The 21,530-nt window shown below is 34.0% G+C and overlaps 3 protein-coding genes across 4 annotated transcripts; 2 read left to right on the top strand and 1 right to left on the bottom strand.

Moving 5' to 3' along the window:
- Positions 1–9,900: 9,900 nt before the first annotated feature.
- LOC111810152 (plastoglobulin-1, chloroplastic) lies at positions 9,901–12,682 on the top strand. Of its 2 annotated transcripts, XM_023696740.1 has the most exons (4): positions 9,901–10,533; positions 10,801–10,996; positions 12,040–12,358; positions 12,530–12,682. In XM_023696740.1, exons 1-3 carry the CDS (start codon positions 9,956–9,958, stop codon positions 12,349–12,351), a joined length of 1,086 nt encoding a protein of 361 aa, XP_023552508.1. In that variant the 5' UTR covers positions 9,901–9,955; the 3' UTR covers positions 12,352–12,358; positions 12,530–12,682. The 2 variants fall into 2 exon arrangements, with proteins under 2 accessions (XP_023552508.1, XP_023552507.1); XM_023696739.1 differs by lacking the exon at positions 12,530–12,682 and having other exon boundaries at positions 12,040–12,500.
- Positions 12,683–14,439: 1,757 nt separating this feature from the next.
- Positions 14,440–17,092, top strand: LOC111810151 (probable calcium-binding protein CML18). The gene is made up of 2 exons (XM_023696738.1): positions 14,440–15,444; positions 16,785–17,092. The coding sequence occupies exon 1, from the start codon at positions 14,942–14,944 to the stop codon at positions 15,431–15,433; it is 492 nt and encodes a 163-aa protein (XP_023552506.1). The 5' UTR covers positions 14,440–14,941; the 3' UTR covers positions 15,434–15,444; positions 16,785–17,092.
- A 273-nt stretch (positions 17,093–17,365) lies between these two features.
- Positions 17,366–20,998, bottom strand: LOC111810150 (dolichol-phosphate mannose synthase subunit 2-like). The gene is made up of 3 exons (XM_023696737.1): positions 20,866–20,998; positions 18,001–18,109; positions 17,366–17,686 (listed from the first exon to the last, which is right to left on the bottom strand). The coding sequence occupies exons 2-3, from the start codon at positions 18,088–18,090 to the stop codon at positions 17,534–17,536; spliced, it is 243 nt and encodes an 80-aa protein (XP_023552505.1). The 5' UTR covers positions 18,091–18,109; positions 20,866–20,998; the 3' UTR covers positions 17,366–17,533.
- Positions 20,999–21,530: the final 532 nt, after the last annotated feature.

Raw genomic sequence — 21,530 nt, 5'->3', positions numbered from 1 at the left:
TTTTTAAAATTACGAAGTTGATGACGACACATAACAAGCCAAAACGAACAATATTTGCTAGCGGTGAGTTTGGGCTATTACAAATGGTATCAAAGCTAGATACCGGTGGGTGTTAGCAAAGACATTGGGCCTCCAAGAGGGGTAGATTTTGAGATCTCACATTGGTTTTAGAGAGGAACAAAACATTCCTCGTAACCGGTGCAAACCTCTCCCTAACCAACACATTAACTAACATGTTCAATATATATATATATATATATATATAAATTAAAATGGTAATAAAATAAATGAATTGTTTAAATTAATAAATGAATTGTGCAGTTTTATTTAATTTTTAAATTCGTGTTTGTAAGAAAACGATAAGGTTGGTCTTCGTTGAGAAGATGGACCCATCGCGTGAACGAAGTAACTGAAGAGAGAGGATAAACACAAAAAAAAACAATCGCTACGTCGCGAGTAAGATACGTTACCGTACTCGCCCAGATGAAAGGACACGAGGGACGCTTGAGCGACAATAGGGCGAGTTGAAAAGCAGTAAAGGGAGTAGCGCGTGGGTTAGAGAACAAAGTGATTTTTAGAAAGTTCCGGAATTGACGAAAATGCCAAGTGAAAGGTACAAAATCACATGAAGGCCCCTCGATGCTTTTCGGGGGCAAAGCGGATATATTGGGGGAGTCCAAAATGTCCTTTAAAAAATATAATAATTAAATAAAATATTTATCACTGGGGCCCACATCCGATTTTTTTATTTTTATTTTTTTTTTTATTTTTTTTTTTGCTTTTGCTTTTGCTTTTGCTTCAAATTTTGAAAACCATGATGACCCGATCAAGATTCTGCTCCCTCTTACTCGCTTCCTCCACCGTCCGATCTAGAGTAGTTATTAGCAGTTAAATAATTTGCCCGACAATAAATATATAAAAATATTGTTTTTTTTTTTTTTTTTTTACAATTTTAATCATAAAATTCAAATCAACACGTCCTCGTCCTCTGTGTCATACCGCCCCTGACTCTGATACCATTTACAATAGCCCAGCCAATCGTTAGCAGATATTGTCCGTTTTAGCCCTTATTAGTTAACATAGTTGTGTTACTGGGTATGTAGGAAAATATCAGAGCGAACCCATATTCTAAATTTTTGTTACAATCTCGAGCATGAAATTGTTCGGTATTTAAATCTTTAAAAATTTAATGTCACTTCAAGTCAAAGGTATTCAAAAATTTAGATGTAGACTCATATCTATAAATAGTTGAGATTAAGCTTTCAAATAATTAAATGTGACCCTCTTTAAGCAATGAAAAAATTTCAATTTGTTCATAATAATTAAAAAAAAATAAATAAATCGGTTTTGATTCAATGAATTAACAATAATGTTTAATAATTATGCATATAAATTTTGAAATACTGTTCGTGATGATAAAGCTTTCAAATAATTAAATTATTTTTTAACGTGTAAAATATATTATTAATATATGAAATTTGACTCAGTTATTATTCGAGATTTTGAGTTGACTTTTTCGGTTAGAATTAACCTAACTAAACGATCACGTGGCAATTAATGCAGCTTATTAGAAATAAATTAGTACACAAAATCAAACATCGAAACTAAATACGTCAGTTTAAAATCTCGAGATAAAATACGAAATAATAAAATAGTTATGAAAGTCGGAGTTTGGATAGGTACTAAAAGGAATCTACATTGAGTTGGGAGCCACTCTCTAAGTAATGCAATTAATTAATTAGCACTAATTAATCCCAATTAATTCATAATGGAGCTTCAATTATTTGAATAGCTTCCAAACTTCATTAATTAAAGGTTTGGACAAGACATGTGTTAGGCCAATGTCCTTAAAATTAAGATAATTGCAATTTGTACAATTTATTTACTTTATAAATCATATAAAAGATGCTAATTAAATCAATTAATATGTTTAGTTTTATAATGTGATGTCCCACGTTGGTTGGGAATGAGAACAAAACACCGTTTATAAGGGTGTGGAAACTGGAAACCTTTCCCCAGCATACGCGTTTTAAAACCTTGAGGGAAAACCCGAAAGAGAAAGCCCAAAAAGGACAATATCTGCTAGCGATGGATTTGGGTCATTACAAATGGTATTAGAGTCAGACACCGGACGATGTGTCAGCCTTCTCGCTCTTTCCCGAAGGGGGGTAGACACGAGGCAGTATGCCAGTAATGACACTGGCCCAAAATGGGGGGTGGATTTGGGGGCGGTCCCACATCGATTGGAGGAAGGAAAGAGTGTCAGCGAGGACACTAGGCCCCGAAGGGGGGTGGATTATGATGTCCTACATTGGTTGGGGAGGAGAACAAACCATTATTTATAAGGGTGTGAAAACCTTCCCCCACCATATGCATTTTAAAGCCTTAAGGGGAAGCCCGAAAGGAAAAGAAAAGCCTAAAGAGGACAATATCTGCTAGCGGTGGATCTGGGCCGTTACAAATGGTATTAGAGACAGAACCGGACGATGTGTCAGCCTTCTCCCTCTTTCCCGAAGGGAGGTAGACACGAGGCGGTGTGTCAGTAATGACGTTTGGCCCCAAAGGGGGGTGGATTTGGGGGGGTCCCACATCAATTGGAGGAAGAAAAGAGTGCCAGCGAGGACGCTGGGCCCCGAAGGGGGGGGGGGGGATTGTGATGTCCCACATTGGTTGGGGAGGAGAACAAACCACCATTTATAAGGGTGTGGAAACCTTCAGGGAAAGCCCAAAGAGGACAAGCGGTGGATCTGGGTCGTTACATATAATTTGTTGATTCAATTCTTACGTTAATTTTGAAATATATATGTGTATATGAATACCGTTCGTCACCCATTATCAATGAGAAGCTTTGTAAATGAAGCGAGGAAGAACGAAACCACTTCTCTGTTGGTATAGGTAGTGATTTTCAATTATTTTAAGCATTTTTTAACTATCGTGTCCTCGGGATCCTCACATTCCGATATGGTCTACGTTTGTTCATGTACTTATGTACTAATGTCATTTGCAACGCCCCATATGTTAGACGGCCCTGACATTCTCCTACGACATGTCACACTACTTACTCTCGCTTTTAAGAATGAAGGCTATCCTCACAAACCGACACGAGTCCTTCCAGCATGCTCTGTAATAAACACACTTAATCATGGAGTTCCTATGATCGAGCTACAAAAAAGAAAGGTGCACCTTGTTGATACAGATAATAGCTTTATCTGTCTGTCTAGTCAGTGATATTAAATTAAAGTTAAATCGAAGAAAATCAAATAAAATCAAATTTCTCTTAAAAGAGAGATTAAAAAATTAATAGAATAAAGATTAATATTTATAATGTCATATTCCCAATGGATGATTCCAAAAGGGGAATCTTACATGTAAAGAGTCAAGTCCTCTAAGCCAATCAGAAGCCACAAAAATAAATTAAAATATATAAATATATATTCAATCATGAACCCCAACATCATACTCTTCACCTACTTTATCCAATTATATTTTATATATTATCCATTGCATTTAATTTTTTTTTAAATAAATAAATAAACCCTTCCAACCAAACAATTATTTTGAACTAAACACATACCTCACAACGTTGAAATGAAAGTTGTCGGAATCAGAGAGGAAACCAATCGTATCGATGTAGAGAATATCGTCATAGGGATAAAGTCATCGACCATAACTGCTACTTGTCATTGTCGTATGGTCGAGAGGGAGAATGTGAGATCCCATGTAAGTTAGAGCGGGAAACGAAGCATTATTTGTAAGGGTAAGTGTTTAAAAATCTCGAGGGGAAGTTCAAAAAGGACAATATCTACTAGCGATGGGCTTCAATTGTTATAAATGGTATCAGAGCCACGGCAATGTGCAAGCGAGTAAGCTAAGCCTCGAAGGTGGGTGGACACTAGGCGGTGTGCCAGCTAGGACGTTAGGGCCCGAAAGGGTGTGGACTGTGAGATCCCACATCGATTGAAGAGGGGAACGAAACATTCTTTGTAAGGGTGTGAAACCTCTTCATAGCATACGCGTTTTAAAACCCTTGTGATAATACCTGAAAGAAAAAACTCAAATAAGACAATATCTGCTAGTGGTGGGCTTGGGCGATTATAAATGGTATCATAGCCAATGTGCAAGCGAGGAAGCAGGAAAGGAAAAACTCAAATAGGATCATATCTGTTAGTGGTGGGCTTGGACGATTATAAATGGTATTAGAGCCAGACACTGGGTAATGTGCAAGCGAGGAAGCTGAGCCCTGAAGGTGGGTGGACACCCGGCAGTGTGCCAACAAGGACGTTAGGGCCCGAAAAGGTGTGGACTGTGAGATCCCACATCGATTGGAGAGGGGAACAAAACATTCTTTGTAAGGGTGTGGAAACCTCTTCCTAGCATATGCGTTTTAAAAACTTTGTAAGAAAGCCTGAAAGGAAAAACTCAAATAGGACAATATCTGCTATGGCTATCGAGAGCTTACGGCCACTTTTATTTTCTTTATTTTATTTTTATATAAAATTAAAAGGAGAAAAAAAAAAAAAAGCTGAAAATTAAAGTTATGCTTTTCTAAAAGTAAAAGCTCAAACCCTACTTTCAACTTTCTCGTATTAAAAAAAAAAAAACTTAAACGAGAAGAAATTCTCGACATTGATTACTTATTAAGATACATCCTTCTTGAGTATCCGTTCCTTAAAATTTTACAAAACCATATATTTTTTTTACCTTATGCATTAACGTTTGACATACGAGTAAACGAGAGGTACATGAATGATTCAAAACTATATCCGAACGAAAGCGATCCTAATAATATAATAACTAAAAAATGCTTAAAAAACAACAATGAGATCAAAACGTTCTCCGTGTTTACATTGCCAGAAGTTTCTAAGAACATTTTTTTCTCGGGAATATAAGTTTTGTTCGTATTCATTTGGTTTGTTTTTACTCGTTTTGCATTCGCATAAATTTGAATTTTTTTTTATTCTTGGGAATAATTTTTTTTGAATCATATGCTAATTTTGCTTCCTTTCAAAAAAGTTATTTTTACCTTTATCCCTTTTTTCTTTTTTATTATTTTCCATTTTTTTATTACTATACTAGGATTCTCATTTTCTTTAATAATTAAAAACCACATTTTAAAATAATGTCTTAATTAATATATATATATATATATATATATATATATATCATTCTTAAAATTTAATTTGGTTCTTGAAAAAAAAAAAATAGAAAATTATTATTTTTTAAATTTAAATATATATATATATATATATATATATTAAGGATATTTAACATAAATTATAGTTTATCATATATATCATATTTGATATTTTATTATAGGACAAATATTTAGATATTTGTCTTATTACCATAGGTATCTTTTCCTTTATTGTTATTTTCGTTTATTACTATTTATATATCCTTATAATTTATTTTATTATAAATAAGATAACTTTCACACCATTTAAGTGCGGTGAATTAATCAAATATTCTAAAATAAATAAATAAATAAATAAATAAATAAATATATATATATATATATTTAAAGGTTAATAAATGGGGTTGGAGTCTAGTGTAACACACCTTTTGGATGACTTTTAGTAAAATCTTTATTGGGAAAATAAAAATAAATAATTTAAATATTTATTTTTATTTTCTCCATTTATGGAAATGAGAATTTTGGGAAATAGACAGTAATGGTTGGTTGGTGATGGTAGCTTTTACTTTAGATTGCGTAATTTTAATTTTCAACGCCCATATCAATTATCCATAGAACATTCTTAAATTATTATTCTTTTTTTTTTTAAATATAAATCCCAATTTTAATTTAAAAATAATTAAATATTTTTTAAAAGACAGGGATATCAAGTATGACCGTTGTTGCTTTTTGCTTGCATCATATATAACACAAATTTCAATTTTCTTCTTGAACTGGAACCAGAGGTTTAAGTGATGCAAGAATGAATTGACTTAACTCATTTGTTGCTAGGGAGTGAGTGTCGCACAATTGCAAGTCTGTTGCTATCAAAAGTGTGATTGTGACAATGTGACATAAAATATAGGATAATGTCGGATATAAAATTTGAAAAACATAATTGTATTGTTTTATTTCTCGAGCGAGATTATTATTATTTTATTTTAAATTAAATGAAAGTAACTTCAAATTAATTTTTTGAGGCAACTTTAAGATTTATTAATTTTTTTAACTAAATCAGAAAAAAAAAAAGAATTCAAAATAAAAAATTATTTAAAATTGCACACACACAATTATTTATTTATTTATTTAATGGTAATTACAATAAATTGAAATAATGAGAAATTTATTTAATGCGTGGGCCAATAAATAGATCTATTAGACTTGTGTTTTCTTTGGTAGTCCAAAGTCATAACCAATTAGAATCTTCCACGTGGCCATAATCAATTAGAATCTTCCACGTGGCCATCTCAAATAATGTCAAACTTTATTATAAAAAAAATAGCGACAAAACAATTTAAACATAGTTCAGTTGACAAATTATTAATTTTTATTTGAAAGGTTCTTATCTGATAATGATTGAACTACAAAAACTTTAGAATTATTTTAAAATATGAACGGAGAAAGAAAAATTATTTTGTCATTAAAACTTAGGAAAGCGACAACAAAATAATGAGAAGGGTTTATCGGTCTTTTTCACATTGAAAAAGTCATATTAAATTAAATCATTAAAAAACAAAAAAATGGTCAAATTAAACTAAAATTTCCAAAATATTTAAATTATAATTTTGTAATTAACATACATTTTTACGATTAAATAAAAAATGTAATTCGAATCTTCGACCCCGTTTAGTTATCAGAGGAGAATCTTTTTTCACTCCGACCCGCATTTACCATTTATATAGGGATTCTCGACCGTATAGATTAAGTGAACGTCTCCGGTTCTAAAACTTTAATTTAAATAATTAATTATAATGATTTGAAGTTTTGGTATAAATTTGTTTTCACATTAAATTTAGTTTATTTGGCCAACAACTTTATAATATAAGACCAACATTTAATAAATAAACTATATACTAAAATTATTTATTTATGAATTGATTTGCCGCTAAAATAAATTTTTTGAAATATTGTAATTATTGGTTTGCCGTAATTTAAATAAGAAAAAGAAAAAGAAATAGAGCAGCCGACACGTAAGTTTGAAAAGTCATAGGGTGAATTCAAAACGACACGTCGTTTTAGTCAAAGACATGAAAAAAATATGAGTGGGGGCGGATTTGAAAGGGTCAAAAAACTGAATATTATAATTAAGGGCTGAAGGCGGCCACCGTCTTAATCCCGGACCCAACTTTTGAAGTAAATTACCATTTTACCCTTTTATTTTAATTTACCTCTTTATTTTAAATTTTTTTTTTGTCTTTTATGACGTCGATATACTAAAATTTTTTAAGATAATAAATTAAAATTTTTAAAATTAAAATAATATAAAGGTATTATTAAAATTAAATAATGAAAAGGCTGTGAGGTATGGGATATTATAATTATAGGAAATAAATAAATAAAATGCCTCTTTTTCAGTGCAAATTAAAAAATAATAGCATAATTATAAACCTATAAAGGCAGCCCCTCAAACCCTTTCCACCTGTCATTATAAAATATATATTTTTATAATTAAAATAAAATAAAATCAAATCAAAATCCCCCATAGCCCCACAAATTGGAGTTGACATTATTATATCATTTCTTTTCATATCTAAACCTTCAAAAAGAAAATTATTCATTTTAATTATTTAATATATTAGTGGCTTACATGTAAATGCGCCCATATATATATATATATATAATCGAGATCCCGTCTATTAAATATTTCGACCTCTAAATTACGAGTCGGTACAACTAGAGCCTAAAATTGATAAATTTACGAGACTAACTCTATGGTAATAAAATAATTTAAATATTTAATATTTAATTAATGATATAATATTTTAATATGTATTAATTTAAAAGTAATTTATTTTTAAATTGAAATTTAAATATTATTGGTGGGTATTTAATAATAATAAATAAATAAATAATTAAATTCTCTCAACTTTTTTTTTCTCTTTTCGGGTACATTGCCAACAATTTGTTTCCATAATTTGTATCAATTATGCTCTTTTTCAGGAATAATGTTCAAATTCCTTTTAATTCAAATAATAATAATAATTATTGCACTTTTTTTTGGTAAAATTACCATTTGGGGCCTACTGAAATCATTATTTTGCCCCAAAACCCCACACAAAATAGCCTAAAAGTTGGAGAAAATTGGATTATTTGAGAGTTGAATTTTGACCAAAATTGCACTTTTTTTTTAGTATTTAATTTTTCAATAAAAAAAATGAAATTATTTTTTGAAATGATATATTTATGAAAATTAGAGAAAATAAAATAAATAAATAAAGTAAATAAAGTACAATGATTTGATGTAAATAAAAATAGTGCTTTTTATAAAGAAGGTTGAAACGGTCCAAAAAAAATTCAAAATTGAGTCAATAAGTCAAAGACAAATCTCAGTTATTTTCAATCATAGGAATATTCATCATTTTTAATCATTAATTCTTTCCTCTTTCAGCTTCCAAAACAAAAATAAAATACTTTTTTTTTTTAACAAATATTTGAATTCAAATTATTTAATTTCATTTTTAAAAATAAAAAGGCAATTTTTTTTATTTATTTTTACCAAAACATTCAATTTCATCCAATTGTACCATAAATTAATATTAAATAAAGGCTGAAATTTTATTAATTTTATTATTTATTAAAGGCATATAAAATACTAAAATATTAATAAATTTTAATTAATTTATTAATTAATGTTTGGATGATAACAAACATATTCTTAATTCCTAACGATATTATTATTATTATTATTAATACTAAAATGCTACGATCCAAATGGGCCGTAAAAGCCCAACTAACGTTTGGGCTTTCACGTTCCATTCAGGCCCAACTTTGTATTTTTCCCTTTCTTTTCTCAACGGTATAAATGAGTTTTAAAAATGTATAAAAATGTATAAAAATCATCGGCTATTTTTTCTCTTTTTTTCCTTATTTATTAAAAGCCAAAATTATTTTCATCCACCAAAACAATATTTTTTAAATTATAAACATTTAAAAAAAATCTAGGAAATAAAATAAATATTATTTATTTATTTTTTTAAAGTTAACAAAAATTCAAAAGAAATTAAAGAAGTTAAAAAAAAAAAAAAACACCACATATATATATATATATATATATATATTTTGAAGTTTATGAGTTAAATAATAATATTTAAACCTAATAATTTTAAAATATAAATTATATGTTAATTTGTTTGATTAGTTCCATGGGTTGGATGATCAAAGTCCCACCTTTGGCTAATTTAGGGAATTATCATGTGGTTTATAAGCGAGGAATACTAACTCTATTGGTATGAGGCATTTTGGGGAAGCCCATACCAAAGCCATGAGAGCTTATGATCAAAGTGGACAATATCATTCTACTAACATGGTATCAAAGTCACTTATCCTCGAAGGCATATCATACCATTGTGGAGAATCTGTGATTCCTAACATGGTATCAGAGCCATGCCCTAAACTTATCCTCGAAGGTAGTAAAAAATGACTAAGACTCCAAGGAACTCAAGGCTCCAAAGGAGTCGAGCCTCGAGGTTCGATTAAGGGCTCAAAGTGGACAATATCATACCATTGTAGAGAGTCGTGATTCGTCTAACACCATGAACATTCATGTTCGTGTCTAGTATTTTTTAAAATTCAGGACAAAAAATATAAAATAAATATCATATATGTTTTATCATATATATATATATATATATAAAATATAATATAATATAATAATAATAATAATAGAATCGGTTCTGAAAAATTATGGCCGTGGATTAATTAGAGGATTTAAATATTGAGTGAAAAAAGGAAAAAGAAAATGGTGGTTAATTCGAACGCCTCAGAACTCATAAGCTCACAAAAATGGCTTCTCTGTTGTCTTCTTCCAAGACTTCCGTCTTCTTCACTGCCAACCCTAAATTTCCACTCTTCTCCTCTCTTCCTTCTGTTTCTGTTCCATCATTTCTCTCCTTCAATCTCCCTCGCAAAGATTCTGGAACCCTCCGATTCCCTTCCCTTCGCCTGAGCTCCTCTCTCTCCGATGACGCATCTTCCGGCGATGAAGATGCTGCCGGTTCTCGCCCAGGGATCACGGATGAGTGGGGGGAAGAAGCTGAGTCGGATCCTGACTCTTCGTTTTCGAGATTCTCGGAGTTCGATCCCCCGAAGGACGATGACGAGTGGGGCGGTGATGGCTATGCTGATGGAGGTAATGGTAAAGCTGCTGTGGTTGAGGATAAGAGTGAGGAGTTTGTGGATGATAAGCTTTTTGAGCTTAAGAGATGTTTGGTTGATACGGTTTATGGGACTGAGATCGGATTTAGGGCTGGGTTGGAGGAAAGAGCTGAGGTTTTGGAGATTGTGAACCAATTGGAGGCGGCGAATCCAACTCCGGCGCCGGTGGAGGCTCCTGGACTTCTCGATGGTAACTGGATTCTAGTGTAAGTTTGTTACGGAATTTTAAACTCGTTCTTCATCTATAATCTGACTCCTGATTAGCACTTAGCATGCATATTTATGGCTTCAATCAATCGGAAAAAACAACCATAGAGAACACACGAAATGGAATTCCATATGCTTTTAGCTTCAGATGCGAATATGGAGATTGAAAGAGAGAGCTCATCTTCTGATTAACGAAGTTCATTAACATTTGAACGACAATGTTGAATTCTGCTTCTGAATACGATGTTTGATCTATGATGGATTAGGTATACTGCTTTTTCCGAGCTTCTGCCGCTTTTAGCATTAGGAACATTGCCATTAGTGAAAGTGGAGAAGATTACTCAAGAAATTGACTCAAATACGCTTACCGTCGTGAACTCCATCACTTTGTCCAGTCCATTCACCACATTTTCTTTCAGTGCTTCTGCAGCCTTTGAAGTTCGGACTCCTTCAAGGATACAGGTGCTTTTCTTTGCACAACTCTTTGTCTTTCTTTTTCAGAATTACATGTTCTGTGTTTTTGAATATTTGACAACAATTTTTTCGGTCCTCGTATGAAAAGAAACCAAAGGTGTTTCGTTTCCTCTATATTGTCCTTGAATAAATCTTATAATCTGTGTCCTTTAAACGAAGAAGATAACGAATTCATTGAAACATGGAACAAGAACCATGTTTATTATGTTCAAAACTTGCAGACATTTCAGAGAGTTCGTCGAGAAAAGGAGCAAGAAACGACATAACCTTTTTCCTAAAAGATTAGAGAAGAAATAGGAATATTGTCCCATGAATTCGAAACAAACTAGGTGACCCATGATTAGATTGTTAGTTTTTGTTGGTGCATCTTCTCAACTTCAATCTCTTTGTAACAGTCTAGTTAGTGGAATAGCAATAAACATATCTAATCAAGCCTGCTGGCTAAGGCCTGTGGTCTTTGAGTAACATCGAACCTGAAGTTGCGTGATTGAATCTTCGAGTGATTTTAATAGAGATTTTTGTTCTTAACAAAGAAAAAAAATACAGGAACAGCCTAAGGACTAGGGGAAGAGGGAACCCGACTCATGATAAACTAAGTATAAGCTTTCCAACTGTTCATAATCATTGGAAGGTGGTAGTCACTAAAGAATGTCGCGTGATTAAGACATCACCAAGACGAAAATCCTATCTTCTTTATAAAGAAAAACCTTGATGTCTTTAGAGTCTGGACTTTCAGGTGGGCGTAGATTTATAAAAACAATAAGAATTCTAATTCATTTTGCAAAATCCTTTTTTCCAGGCTTAAACGTTTTAGATGCAATAAATATACGTATGCCAAGTCGTTAGTAGAACTTGAATGCAGTGTTTGTTTCTTCGTGTAAATTATCTGTTTGATTATGATTAATGGTTGAGCCATAGTTTCTGTACACGATGAGTTTCTATTGAACACGTGTTCAAGTATGTTCGAACAATCTGAATACTTCTTTCCCTGTTATTCTAAATCTGACTAGTCTTCACCGAGTTATGTTCAGGTTCAATTCAAAGAAGGTATTCTGCAACCTCCCGAGATAAAGTCAAGGCTTGATCTTCCAGAAAATATAGATATATTTGGACAGAAAATTAATTTATCCCCTGTGCAACAAACTCTTGATCCAATACAGCAAGCAATAGCGAGTCTATTCCAGGTCATTTCGGGTCAGCCTCCCCTCAAGATACCCATTCCAGGTGATCGTAACAGGTCCTGGCTACTTATTACATACCTCGATGAAGATCTTCGAATCTCAAGGGGTGATGGTGGTCTTTTTGTTCTCGTTAAAGAAGGGAGCGCTCTTCTAGATCAGTGAAAATCAGGTACTTTCTATAATGGTACAAAAATGCGTCGAGTCTGGCATGTAATTGCTTAATTTTTGATGTTAGGTCATACGATACTACTTTCTAAATGAGTATGATACAGAAGATATAATGGTCATGCATCTACCTTATTAGTCTTGTATCTTCCTTGCTAATTTCTACTTTGTGAAGGGGATAAAAAGGAGAAGGATAAATCGGCATCTGGTATGGACATTCATTTCAAAATTCTGATAAATGTGTGAGCATGATCTGTACTTGCATTAGTCTATCTGAATCTTTAGAATTGTTGATCTTTGTTCTTGAAATATAAAACAGTTGTAGCCATAGGATACAAAGATTGCCAATATTTGATAGAAAACCGACTCGTTATTCCGATTACTGCCGAAAGAAAAAGAATTCTACTGCGTTGTCTGGCATTTGAGAGTGTGATTCTCTCCCAAAATGCTAAACAATTTCCTACTTGGCTTACTGGCCGTCTTTCACTCCCTGCCTAGAATTAGCCCTTTTGTGTAAGATCCTACGTCGACTGGAGAGGGGAATGACATCGATTGGAGAGGGAACGAGTGCCAGGATGCTGGGCCTTGAAAGGGGGTGACTTGTGAAATCTCATATTGGTTGGGGAGGAGAATGAAACATTCTTTATAAGGGTGTGAAAACCTCTATCCCATATCGATTGTAGAGGGGAATGACATCAATTGGAGAGGGAACGAGTGCCAGGATGCTGGGCCTTGAAAGGGGTAAATTGTGAAATCCCATATTGGTTGGGGAGGAGAACGAAACATTCTTTATAAGGGTGTGGAAACCTCTACCTAGTACACGCATTTTAAAAACCTTGAGGGAAAGTCTAAAGAGAACAATATCTGCTAGTGATGCCCATATTGGCTTTGGCAATTGACTCTACCCTATCATTTGGGACCAATGCTCTTCTCCACCCTCTATGACACGTTTGAAGGATTATTGGGTTAACCATCATATGAGTATAACAAATTAAACTATGGTGACCACCTACCTAAAGTTTAATATTCAACGAGTTTCCTCCAAAAATATATTTGGTCAAACAATTTATCTTGTGAGAATAGTGATAGTCAATAGTCAAGGTACGTGATTTAATCTCCAACGAGTATTCTCGACAACTACTAGGTAGTAGGAATCATATGGTTTACTTGGTGAAAATAGTCGAGGTGTGTGATTTTATCTCCTACGAGTTTCTTCAACAACTAAATGTAGTTGGTTTTCTTGTTCTTCATATCTTTTGATTGATATGTATGCAGAATATTTAGATTTTGTATAAAAATAATAAAGGGTCTCTTCTTAAAGTACTTGCATAGATCAATTGCTCTTTAACATGCTAGACAACTTTTTTCATTAAGCCTTTCAAGTGTTCATGTTCGTATTCGTATTTTATTTTTTTTAATCACATTTTCAAATAAATTCAAATTAGTTGTGGCCATTTTATATTATATATGGTTTTAAATATGCTTAATTAAAATTTTAATAACCAAATATAAACAAACTAAGGAAAAAAAAAATAAAAAATTCAACTTGTGTTCGTTTTTGTTCATTTTAGCTTCGGTGCTTTTGCGCGTATATATATATATATATATATATATTTATTGTATTAAAATTTCTTTGTTGGAAACAAAATTAAATAATTGGAGTCGGAATTTTGCAAACAATAACGGTTTTGAAAACATAATAATCAAAAGAACTCAAATAGTCAATTCGATTCGAGCGTTGAACTTGATAAAACAATTTATTAGTTCAACAATTTATTGAAAAGTAAAACTAAAAAAACGAAAAAGTGTATAAACTTTTCTTACTTGACGTGGCAAGACGCGATTGGTTGCCTCCATCTTGGTGTAAGGATTTTAGGTGAGAACGTCCGCAGAGGATCCACAGAAAATTATTTCAAAAAGTAGTTGACACTAGGAGTCCCAACGGAACAGTACACGTCGGCATTTAAAAGACGTGCGACTTTGTCACGAAATTCCCGCCTTTTCTATCGGATTTTCCCTTTGGAAAAATTTTCCGGGAAATTTTTTTTTATGGAAAATATAAAAAATTATATTAATAATAAAAATAAAAATAAGTTTTAAACTTCTCTGTTTTCGATTCTTCTTGTTCTTGTCAAAATTCTTATGGGATCCGGTTTTTCGGTGAGTTAGAATATTCACGGGTGATCCGGTTGATCCACCGACGAAGAACGACGACATTGGTGCTCGTTTCGGATCGTTCGATCTCGATCTCGATCTCAAAAGCCGCTCAGAAAACAGGAATCAGAACATTTACAGTTCGTTTTTGTTTTGGCGAATCCTGATTCGAGGTATTTGTGTTATTGTTGTTTATGGAGTGGATTGGGTGAATCCAGGGCGGAAAATCCTAAGAACTTGAGGATTTGATTTCTGATTCTACTGAAGAAGAAGAACTGGAGGTAAATTGGTAATTGAATGTCGATTGTCCATTTTTTAGGTTTTGGTTGAGATTTGGAATTCGAGTTTTGTTGCGAACGGAGATAGATTGTTGTTTGGGGATTTGTTTAGGTTTTACAGTAATTTTGAAGCAATTAGGGCTCTGTTTATTAACATGAGCGACAAGCAACCGATTAAGTTAGACGACGAACAAATTGCGGAGTTGAGGGAAATCTTTCGGTCGTTCGATCGGAACAACGACGGGAGTTTGACTCAACTCGAACTCGGATCGCTTTTACGATCACTTGGTTTGAAGCCGAGTCCGGATCAACTTGAGAATTTAATAATGAAGGCCGATACGAACAGCAATGGATTAGTGGAATTTTCGGAGTTCGTAGCTCTGGCGGAGCCGGAGCTGGTATCGGCGAAGTGCCCTTACACAGAGGAGCAATTAAAGCAGCTATTTAGGATGTTTGACAGAGATGGGAATGGGTTTATCACCGCGGCGGAGTTGGCTCACTCGATGGCCAAACTCGGCCACGCTCTCACGGCGGAGGAGCTCACCGGAATGATCAGGGAAGCCGATACCGACGGCGATGGCAGAATCAATTTTCAAGAGTTCTCTCAGGCAATTACTTCTGCTGCATTTGATAATTCCTGGGCTTGATCATTTTGCTGGTATCTCTCTCTCTCTCACTGGAAAACTTGCTGCAATTTTCTTTCAATTGAGTTCTAGGAGTTAATAAAGGATTTTGATTCACATGTTGGGTCAGTATAAGACATTGAGATTAGAATATCTGAGCATACATTTGCTGCATATGTTAACCATATACTTCTGTTATTGTTAGCATAAAATTTGCATCTTAGATTATACTAATCTAGAGCTTTGAAGCCATATCTTTAGTTGTCCATTACACCTTATCAACCGCTCTGCATCGGCCATGAGTATTTGTAACGATTCGAGTATTTGTAACGATTCAAGGTTACCGCAAGCAAATATTGTCTGCTTTGGCCCGTTATGTATCGCCGTCAGCTTTACAGGTTTTAAAACGTGTCTAATAAGGAGAGGTTTCCACACCCTTATAAGGAATGTTTCGTTCCCCTCCAACCGGTGTGAGATCTCACAATCCACCCCCTTGGGAGCCCAAAGTCGCACACCGCTCGGTGTCTAGCTCTGATACCATTTGTAACAGTTCAAGCCCACCGCTAGCAGATATTGTCCGCTTTGGCCTGTTACGTATCATCGTCAGCCTCACGATTTTTAAAACGTGTCTAATAGGAGAGGTTTCCACACCCTTATAAGGAATGTTTTGTTCCCCTCTCCAACTGGTGTGAGATCTCACAATCCACCCCCTTGGGGGCCCACAGTCGCACACCGCTCGATGTCTGGCTCTGATACCATTTGTAACAGTTCAAGCCCACCGCTAGCAGATATTGTCCGCTTTGGCCTGTTACGTATCATCGTCAGCCTCACGATTTTTAAAACGTGTCTAATAGGAGAGGTTTCCACACCCTTATAAGGAATGTTTCGTTCCCTTTCCAACCAGTGTAAGATCTCATAATCCACCCCTTGGGAGCCCAAAGTCGCACACCGCTCGGTGTCTGGCTCTGATACCATTTGTAACAGTTCAAGCTCACCGCTAGTAGACACCGTTTCGGCCTGTTACATATCGCCGTTAGCCTCACGACTTTTAAAACGTGTCTATTAGGTGAGGTTTTCACACTCTTATAAGGAATGCTTCGTTCCTTTCTCCATCCGATCTGGGATCTCATACGAAGTCAGTCCCTATTGAAACCCTTTCCTATCTAGCGTGTTTGCATAGGAGTAGCTTATTCTTTTACCACGGTAGAAGTTTCTTTCGGTCTATAAATGGTTTGTTTAGAAATTCTCGACAAGGTTTAATTGATTAATGCAGCTTGGATCATGCATTGTCAAAAATGCTAGCAGTGTTATAGAAACTAGTGGCAACAATTTGAGCATGAAAAACTAAGGTGTGTGCCTGTAAATCTTTTTGCAGCGACTGGAAACAAACAGCAAATGGGTAAAATATTTGGACGGCAGATGACTGTAACCAACATGACGATCTTGTCAAGAAATTGAAAATGGTTTATGGGTTCAGTTTTGAATGTTGATCAAAGTCTGAATCTCTTACCTATTTCTTTGCTTGAAGAAGACTCGAGAGTTCAAGTTATGTTAGGTTTCAAATTTGGGCTGTTTATAACGTTGGAGTCCAAACCAAACACACTGCTGGGATTTTTGTGAAGGATTTTAGTTCCAATTCCAGTTTTTCAATATGGTATGGTGGTGGTGGTAGTTTGGTGCTTTCATGTCGTCTTTTTTTTTTTTTTTTTTTTTTTTTTTTTTTTTTTTTTTTNTTTTGTTTAATTTCATTTTAGTTATTCCCAACAAATTTTTGATCTTAGAACATTTTGAAATCTATGTTATAGCTAATATTGTTAAAATGCTTTCGAGGCAGGTATAAGGCGTCTCTCTTGCTCGTTTAGAGACGAGAAATGCCTAATTGAATAAAATTGTATACATTGTAAAGTAGATAGAAAGAAACGTGTAACATGAATAATGTGAGGATGTATGAGAGGATGATCGTTGAATAAAATTATATTTACATAGCTAGCTTTTAACATAATTTAGTGGATAAACATACGAAAGTCAATAATTTAGTGAATAAATATACAAAAGTCAATGGTTTGATCTCCGACCCAATAGAATTGAAAAAAAAAAAAAAAACGAACAGCCAAAGAGTTGTCCTCATGCCTTCTTCCTTTTGGATTTGAGCATCACAATTCCAACAAATATGCCTAATAAGCAAAGAAGTATCACACCAGCAAATACAGGTATGAGGATGGCAAATTCCTGTGGTAAGAAATAGCTGTGGATGAAGTGATCACTATCCACAAACGGCTGCCATTAAACAAAGCAAAATACATTAAAATCACCTAAGTTCACGAGCTATCATAAATTTAATTATATCAAATACTTTAACAATCTCGATCCAACGAGTAGAAATTAATATTAATTAATAAAAGAATGACATTACATGAGTTCAAACACGAAACCCTCTAGTACCAGGTTAAATCACCCATCAATCTAAAAGTTGGAGTAGACGAGTTAAGACAAATTTAGTTATATCAATACTTTAACCGACAGTAACACGATCAAGTACACCGAATGAAATCATTTGGTAGAGCATCTATGAACATGGAAGATGAACTTACCAGGATAATGACCCAGAAAGTATAGTAAGTGAAGATGGACAAGCTGGTAAGCGATAGCAAAAATCCAACCGTCTTGTCTGCTAACTCCATTTAGAGGTGTTATTATTTCCTGTGAACAACATACAATACCCATTTGGGGGTCAAGTATTGTAATTATAATCACTTTACTAGTCGTGTACTCGATTTTTTTTTTCTTTTTTAATAAGAGACAATAATTGATGATTGAAATTTACAAAAGGGACGGTCCATGTGTTCACAAAAGACTTTCCCAATTTGCAACGAGGAAGGTATAACTATAGGAAATAAAAATATTAGACAGTTTACGCCAAGATAAAGCTTGGTAAACAACATCGTCGAAAAATTTTGTGTAGGTATGTGTCTAAACAACCGAGTACTCGATAACAAATCAGTTTGATGTTTAGTTATACACTCTTAAAATCACTTTTAAGTGCTTCTGGATTAACCATTTGCGCCAAAAACACACATTTTTTTGGTAAAAAAACCATTAAATTACTTCCAAACTTGGCCTAAATATACAGATTACCATGTACCTATAAGGAATCTCTCCCTAACAACAACCTGCAATAACGCTAAGTAACACAAAATGCACCAGAAACCAGAGATGGAACAGGGGGAGACACTGTTCTATTGATAATGGCTCGGAAACGAATGATTACAACAAGCAACTAAACAATAGGAAAATGCACAAACAGGAAACAAACTTCTCCAGCTACTTCGAGAGAGCTGGGAGCATCTCCTACCCAAAGCCTTAGCCACACAACTCGTAAAAGAGCTTACATGTACTCAAATCCCAAAATAACGACACTCCCCTCGCCGACTTACCATACAACAACAACGAGCTCACACCCCCCTTACTCATGTCAGATTACCCTCCTTTCCCTTTTTCCCCCCTCCTACCATATGTTTGGGTAATTTGGGGCCTTGCAGTACCATTAGGCACAACGTGTGTCATCACATGTTGCATTGCTTTGGCCTGCTATATGAATTCAGTCGACTACTAGACAAGAGTTCACAACAAGGGGAAGCTTTACCCTTATTAGTACTTACTGCTAATCTCATCAAAAAGCTCTCAGATATTTTAGTAGATGATTAATTTTGACAAGTCATTCAAGTGAAAACAATTATCTCTCACTTATTTAAACTAGATTGTTGAATAAATAATCTTATTTCATTTGATTCTGGGATTAGTATGCTCTTTTATAAAGATAAGATATATGATCAGCTTAATCCATCGTCACATTATGTAATGGCCCAAACCCATCACTAGCAGATATTGCCTTCTTTACACTTTCCCTTTCGGGCTTCCCCTCAAGGTTTTTAAAACGCATCTGCTAGGGGAGAGATTTCCACACCCTTATAAAGGATGCTTCGTTCTCCTCCCCAACCGATGTGGGATCTCACACATTATAGATCGATGTGCATCCGGGTGCTAATAGACAATATAAATAAATAAACCAGAACAACCTCCATAGTCAACATAGCTCAACTTCTTTGTTTTCCACCTTTTATTTTCACTTCGGAGAACGGGAATGCACATGTAGATGACATCCCGACATCAAAAAATAACTAGAAATTTCTTCTCGACCCCAGCCTATGATTTGTATTACCCTCATGTATTCATACATTTTTCTCAATAGAGTTTTTTCAATGAAAAAGTTCCTTATTGTATATTAAGTAAGAGGAACATCAGGTGAACAATTCAGAACCATATGTTTGAATTAGATTATCATCCATTCCTATAGGTGGCTTGTAAGAAATACACCACAAGGATGATATGCAATTCAATATTTAGAACGCAAATCAAACTTCAAGAGAATAAGAGCACGAAAACCTAGAGCAAAGGTTTCATAACCATCCAAGAAAGATCTAACTTGTACTAGATCCAGGTGTGAATCAAATTTCAAAACTGGCAAAACAGAACATCTAATAGTCTCACAAATGCACTTCCACTGGCATGGAGGACCTGAAATGGATTCCAGAAGACTTGAGATCAGCCCACTGGGACCATAAATACCTAGGAAATACGTTTAGACATGAAGATGGGACCTTACTGGCTTGCAAAGAGGATATAGATAAGAAGAAGAAAAATCTAAAACCTTAAAAGGTAGAAGAGGTGGGTCCTAATTATAAAGTAAGAGACTGCTTCAAAATCGACGTTTGAATTTTGAAACAGAACGATAGAATTTTGCTTAAAAAAAAACAGTAGTTTTGAAAAATGTTTTCGTTTATGGAATTTGGCTAAGAATTCAAATCCTTCCATGAAAATTGTTACAAAAAATAGGGAGAAAACAAACACAACGCTAAAAAAATCTAAAAACAAAAACCAAATGGTTATCAAACTAGACCTAGATAATGAAGGAGAAGTATCCAATAGCCAATACCATCTGTGTCTTGCAGACAACTGCTAAATTCTAGAACCAAAAATGCACATTGCGTATGGTGTCATGAAGCAATCTAATCACAAACAATCTTCATACCGTCTGTTATTTCTTCTGTAATTTTTCTTCACCAAATTGGTTTATGCTCACATTATTTAGTTTTCACGAAGAGTCCTGCTAATCTTCAACACTTCTAAGGGAAAAAAGAGCAATGTGAAGAAATTGAATCTAATGGTGCTGGAGATAGTAAACAGATGCAGCCAATATCGATCAAGCTAATCATACTACCACCTTAAAAATTCAATTCAATTCCTCTAAACACAGAATAATATTTGTAGAGCTCATTTTTTCAAATGAAATCAAGGAATTCGCGCAATAAAAATCGAAACCAAGATCAAAGATCGTCGAAATTTTAGCAGCAAGAGTTAATCGACGTGATACAGATAGCATGGTATAAAGCTCATACCCGATTCTTCGTCGCCGGAAAATGTTGGAAGGATTAAGGAATGAGACAGAATCTGGTAAGGTTTTTCCGAAGAATGATCCAATTTGGAAGGCTAAATTCGATAACCCATGTGAGAAAAATGAAGAATGTTGGACTTGTTCTTCCAAATTACGTTTCTGCCCTCGTTATTTACTCTTATTTATACTATTGGTCGGGATATTTTATTTTTTTTAAAAAAAGATTATTTTATTAAAGCGCCAATAATATTGTTATTCTCGACCATATTTTCACATCTCAATAGGTTCGATATTGACATTAAAATGAATCGATATTTTAATTATATCATTAAAAAAAACTCGTGCCTGATATTGACATCAAAGTGAATCGATACTTTAATTATATCATTAAAAAAAAAACTCGCCTTATAAGTTTAAAAAAACTAGCTCGTAGCATGTGTAGCATACTCACTCATAAGCACTCCATATATTCTAGTGGCTCGAGTCATATGTATCATAAAAAGGTGAAACGTCAATACTTTAACCTCCTTAGTGGCTCGAGTCATATGTATCATAAAAAGATAAAACGTCGATACTCTAACCTCCTTAGATAAGTTCTAAAGCATTTCTTATTTACAAACCTAACCTACAAAGTGACGTGAATCTTACTATCGACATATTTTCATAGAC

Source organism: Cucurbita pepo, chromosome LG14, assembly GCF_002806865.2.
Source record: "Cucurbita pepo subsp. pepo cultivar mu-cu-16 chromosome LG14, ASM280686v2, whole genome shotgun sequence".
In the NCBI taxonomy this organism is placed as follows: Eukaryota; Viridiplantae; Streptophyta; class Magnoliopsida; order Cucurbitales; family Cucurbitaceae; genus Cucurbita; species Cucurbita pepo.
This window is presented reverse-complemented; position numbering and strand designations above follow the sequence as displayed.

Coding starts and splice junctions, on each gene's coding strand:
- LOC111810151 (XM_023696738.1), top strand. CDS start 14,942: ATGAGCGACAAGCAACCGATTAAGTTAGACGACGAACAAATTGCGGAG.
- LOC111810152 (XM_023696740.1), top strand. CDS start 9,956: ATGGCTTCTCTGTTGTCTTCTTCCAAGACTTCCGTCTTCTTCACTGCC. Junction 10,534..10,800: donor GATGGTAACTGGATTCTAGT/GTAAGTTTGTTA, acceptor ATGATGGATTAG/GTATACTGCTTTTTCCGAGC. Junction 10,997..12,039: donor GGACTCCTTCAAGGATACAG/GTGCTTTTCTTT, acceptor AGTTATGTTCAG/GTTCAATTCAAAGAAGGTAT.
- LOC111810150 (XM_023696737.1), bottom strand. CDS start 18,090: ATGGAGTTAGCAGACAAGACGGTTGGATTTTTGCTATCGCTTACCAGC. Junction 17,687..18,000: donor CTTTCTGGGTCATTATCCTG/GTAAGTTCATCT, acceptor GTTTAATGGCAG/CCGTTTGTGGATAGTGATCA.